General features: G+C 30.4%; 1 protein-coding gene across 1 annotated transcript; it reads right to left on the reverse strand.

Moving 5' to 3' along the window:
- Positions 1–3,097: 3,097 nt before the first annotated feature.
- On the reverse strand, positions 3,098–4,161 carry LOC149213661 (uncharacterized). The gene is made up of 2 exons (XM_089390782.1): positions 3,780–4,161; positions 3,098–3,429 (listed from the first exon to the last, which is right to left on the reverse strand). The coding sequence occupies exons 1-2, from the start codon at positions 3,991–3,993 to the stop codon at positions 3,263–3,265; spliced, it is 381 nt and encodes a 126-aa protein (XP_089246908.1). The 5' UTR covers positions 3,994–4,161; the 3' UTR covers positions 3,098–3,262.
- Positions 4,162–4,951: the final 790 nt, after the last annotated feature.

A 4,951-nucleotide genomic window follows, 5' to 3' on the forward strand; every position in this document is an offset into this window, starting at 1 on the left:
ATTCCATTAATATAAAATTGAATGTTAAATTTGACAAAATAAATCAATGCAAACAATGAATTTGAAAGGTAGTAAGGAAAGTTTTGATTCCTTAATTTATATAAACAAAATATTTGTTCTTGACAAAAATAAATGCAAATAACTAAAATTGATAAAAATACACTACAATTTTTTTTTAATAAACTTATACATTCCATTATGAGATCTCTATCTCATTCTCCATTTTATAGCTAACTCCCTCCTCTCTTGAATAAGCATATGATTGGTAATTTCATATGCTTTTTTTAAGAAGTATTAAATCTCATGAATATAGGTGAGATAAACCATTTTATTTCAATATGACCATATTTTTTAATGATTATAATTACTTTAATATTTATACATATATATTATGAAAATTATTATTGAAAATTTAAAATATTTTTTTTTACTAAAATATATAATTATTTTAATATTTCTAATTTTTTTAACAGTAAAATTTTATGAAAATTATTATTGAAGATATAATATAGATATATCTTAAATAGATATTTTTAATTTTCATTGAATATTTGAAGTAGATATCTTTTATTATGATAATAAAAGCCAAAGATTGGATATTTTTTTAGCATTATATGAGAAATTTAGCAAGTCATTAAAATTATAAATTAAAATGACAGCTTAACAAAAAAAGTTTTAGATATCTAATTCATTAACATTTTAATAAAAACAATCCACAATTCATAATCAAAGAGTAATAATTTTGTTTTTTTAATTAACTATTGGTGTATAAAATTTATTACTAAATATGATGTTTTTTTATTAATATTTTAATTGTTATGTTTATTGATATTTTTATTTTGGAACTGTGATTCTAGAATTTTAATTGGTGAGGTTTTAAAATCTATGGAATATTTTACAATATTTTTAATAGTAATTAAACTTTTTAAGAATATACATGGTAAAGTGAGAATAAAAATGATTAAGATTCTTATTACAAGTTTTTTTAAAGTTATATATATTTAACTCATATATTAATTATTTTATGAAGTATTTGTTTTGGTCAATATGCACATTTACCAACCATTTAATTTATATGGTTAAGTTAATTACAATTTATATCAAATAAACAAAATTACTTCCACCATCTAACTAATCATATTATTAATAAAATAATTTTGTATAACTTCTACTATCTAAATAATCATATTAATCATAAAATAACTTTGCATCAATAGAATTTAGCTTGTAAATATTTTTTTAATAAGAAAGTTAGCACATAAATTTTATTTTAATGAAAATAAAAAATAAAATTATATACATACCCTACAAAAGAAACATATTTTTGCAGATATAGTTTCAATGAGGAAAGAGGGTAAGGAGACCATTGCTACAAAGTTGGCTTCAATGAGCAAAGAGGGTAAAAGGATATATTGCTACAAAGGAAACATATTACTGTAGATATGGATTCAATGAACAAAAAGAGTAGGGGGACATATTGCTACAAACATGGCTTCAATGAGCGGAGAAGGTAAGTGGATAGATTGCTACAAAGGAAACAAATTGTTGCAGATATGGCTTCAATGAGTAAAGAGGGTAAAGGAATAGATTGCTATAGACATGGATTCAATGAGCAATGAGGACAAGGGGACATATTGCTACAAACATGGCTTCAATGAATAAAGAGAGTAAGGGGACATATTACTACAAACGAAACTAATTGTTGTGCTTATGACTTCAATGAGAAAGGATGGTAAGGGGAGATGTTACTACGGACGTGGCTTGAATGAGCAAAGAGGGTAAGGGAAAAAATTGCTACAATGGAAACATATTGCTACAAATATGACTTCAATGAGAAAAGAGAGTAAAGGGACAAATTGCTACAAACATGGCTTCAATGAACAAAGATGGTAAGGAGATAGATTGCTACAAAGGAAACATATCGCTGCAGATATGGGTTCAATGAAATAAGAGAGTAAGGGGACATATTGCTACAAACATGGCTTCAACGAGGGAAGAAGGCAAGGGGATATATTGCTACAAAGAAAACAAATTGCTGCATATAAGGCTTCAATGAGTAAAGAGGGTAAAGGGACAAATTGCTATAGACTCGGCTTCAATGAGAAAAGAGGGCAAGGGGACATATTGCTACAAACATGGCTTCAATGAATAAAGAGAGTAAGGGGACATATTACCATAAAGGAAACTAATTGTTGAGGATATGACTTCAATGAGAAAAGATGGTAAGGGGACATATGAATACATACACGACTTCAATGAGCAAAGAAGGTAAGGGGAAAATTGCTACAAAGTAAACATATTGCTACAAATATGACTTCAATGAGCAAAGGGAGTAAAGGGACAGATTGCTACAAACATAGCTTCCATGAGCAAAGACGTTAAGGAGAAAAATTGCTACAAACTAAACATATTGATGCAGATACGGCTTCAATGAGCAAAGAAGTTAATGGGACAAATTGCTACAGATATGGCTTCGATGAGCAAAGAGGGTAAGGGGACGGATTGCTATAGACATGACTTCAATGAGCAAAGAGGTTAAGAAAACATATTGCTACAAAAGAAACAAATTGTAACAGATATGACTTTACTGAGCAAAGAAAATAAAGGAATATATTACTACAGACATGGATTCAATGAGAAAATGAAGTAAGGGGACAAATCACTACAAAATAGCTTTAATGAACAAAGAGAATAAGAAGACAGATTGCTACATAAGAAACATATTGCTACAAATATGATTTCTTCAACAAGTAACGAGAGAAAAAGGACATACTGCTATAAACATGGTTTCGATTATCAAAGGTAACATGGTTTCAATGATAAAAAATAACAATGAAAACAATATCATGTGAGAGGGCGTAATCCATTCTGAAACGGCTATAATAAACCAAATATTTACCAGGTGATGGAAGCATTAAGCAAATTAAATCTTGAGTGTCTCATAAAATTTGCACATGTTATAATAATATACGAGACATTATCAAGGGTTTTGCGATAATTTACAAACTGCTTAGTTTCCTACCATACAAATACACATACAGTACAGTACTAATATACCAGAGAACACCAAGGGTTTCACCATCATAGCATAATAATATACAAAATATCACAAGGGTTTCACCATCATAAACTAATTTATTTATTAGTATATTGGAAGCACACCCTCAATTAAAACATACATGCAATATGGTCAGACAGACAGAGTATCTGAAAAATGATAAAAAAAGCTTCAAAGAAAAGGCTGGCCTTTCATCATTTTCTCTCACATGCTTCTGTTGAGCATGCTCTCCACCCTCTTCATCGATATCAGTCTCTCCATCGCCAACTTCTTTCTCTGTTTCGCAATGAAGTCCTCTGCCTCTGTGTCCACAGGTGCTTGCTCTTCCTCGTCCTCATCTTCCGCAACAATTGTAATTGTCCGACCTTTAGCTGCAATCTAATAGTCTTAATAAAAAATTATGCAATTTAATAGTTTTAATAAAAATTTATGTTGTAAGATATATTTTATATATAATTTAGGTAGAATAATCTGTAAGCCAGATTTTAGGGGTGTTAAGAAAATTTGAACAAATTAGTACCTAATTTTAGAAAGTCAAAAAATTTGATCACTAACTTTCTGACCTGTCTCTAATAAACCAAACTTTTAACAACAAAAACTCGAACAACCAAACTATCTTTGAAACTTATATATAGATATACCATTTATTTTCGCAAAGACGAGTCATGCTTCAAATGTACAGACTAACCACAAAGTTACAAACCAACGAAAACAACTCTACCTCTATGTGCTGCAGGTCGTTCTCCAGTTTCAGCAAGCCGAGCAGGGGGCTGCACGCTGGTATGGTCACGAGAATTGTTTCTGTTATTTTCCTCTTTGGATCTCCACGCACCAAACAGCCGTGAACTCCAACCAGGACTCGGCTGCTGTTGCGGCTCTGGATTCTTTTGTTGCTCGGAAGTCTCCAAGAATCGAACCTTGGATTTGGTTCCCATCAGTGACACAGATATCTAAAATTTTTCTACGGGTGTTATCAGATATCTGTGCCTTGTCTGCAAATGTACTTTAGCCCTGTAACGGGTATTTATATAGTGATAGTTAGCTTAGATTTTAAGCTGAAATGCAATTTAGCCCTGTAACGGGTATTTATATAGTGATAGTTAGCTTAGATTTTAAGCTGAAATGAAATTTAGCCCTGTAACGGGTATTTATATAGTGATAGTTAGCTTAGATTTTAAGCTGAAATGCAATGGCGGTTGTCATACTTTTTTATATTCCCAGAATGTTATGCCTTCCGTGTTAGGTTTGCTGTCACACGACATATTCTTACTTCGAGCAGTCGTAAGTTATTTAGCTATTTTTGTGGATTGCAGCTTTTCGAATATTTTAGTTATTTTGTGCAGCGCATTTTTTTGATGTTTTTTATTTTAGTAAATTAAATGAAATCAAACATCATTAACTTAATTCTTATTAAAATTTTAAAAAATTGTAAAATGAAAATAATAATTTATATTATTTATTATCAATGTTAAAAAATGTTATTTAAATCTCAAAATCTATCGAGACTAGGATGTATCCATATTACTCACTACAACATTGAATGTTCCTTATTGAAAGGAGTTGTCTATAATGCGATTTTTTGAAGATTTTGGGGACGGAATCCCGCGGAATAAAAGAAATTGAGGTCAAATCTTGATTTCTTGCAGTTAAAATGGTTTTTTAACTGCATATTTGGATTCAGCACCCTGAAAAACCCCTGGGACGCTTTCATTGTGCAGAAACTAGCTATCAAACTTGCGATTCCAATAAATTCTTGCCGGATTTCCACCGAAAAAATCCGTTAGAAAAACTTTCAAAAAATCACCTTATAAACCATTCCCTATTCAAATGGATATATGTTACTAAAATCCATTGGTTTGTAGCTTCCATCACACTATTTCTGCCCTTTGTATA

Source organism: Pinus tabuliformis, chromosome 1_1 (assembly GCF_031772625.1).
Source record: "Pinus tabuliformis cultivar Carrire ecotype Pingquan chromosome 1_1, CPIR1, whole genome shotgun sequence".
Classification (NCBI taxonomy): Eukaryota; Viridiplantae; Streptophyta; class Pinopsida; order Pinales; family Pinaceae; genus Pinus; species Pinus tabuliformis.

Excerpts from the sequence above, each read along its gene's own strand:
- LOC149213661 (XM_089390782.1), bottom strand. The coding sequence starts at position 3,993 with ATGGGAACCAAATCCAAGGTTCGATTCTTGGAGACTTCCGAGCAACAA. Across the intron at positions 3,430-3,779 it reads ACGACCTGCAGCACATAGAG|CTAAAGGTCGGACAATTACA; the intron begins GTAGAGTTGTTT and ends ATTAGATTGCAG.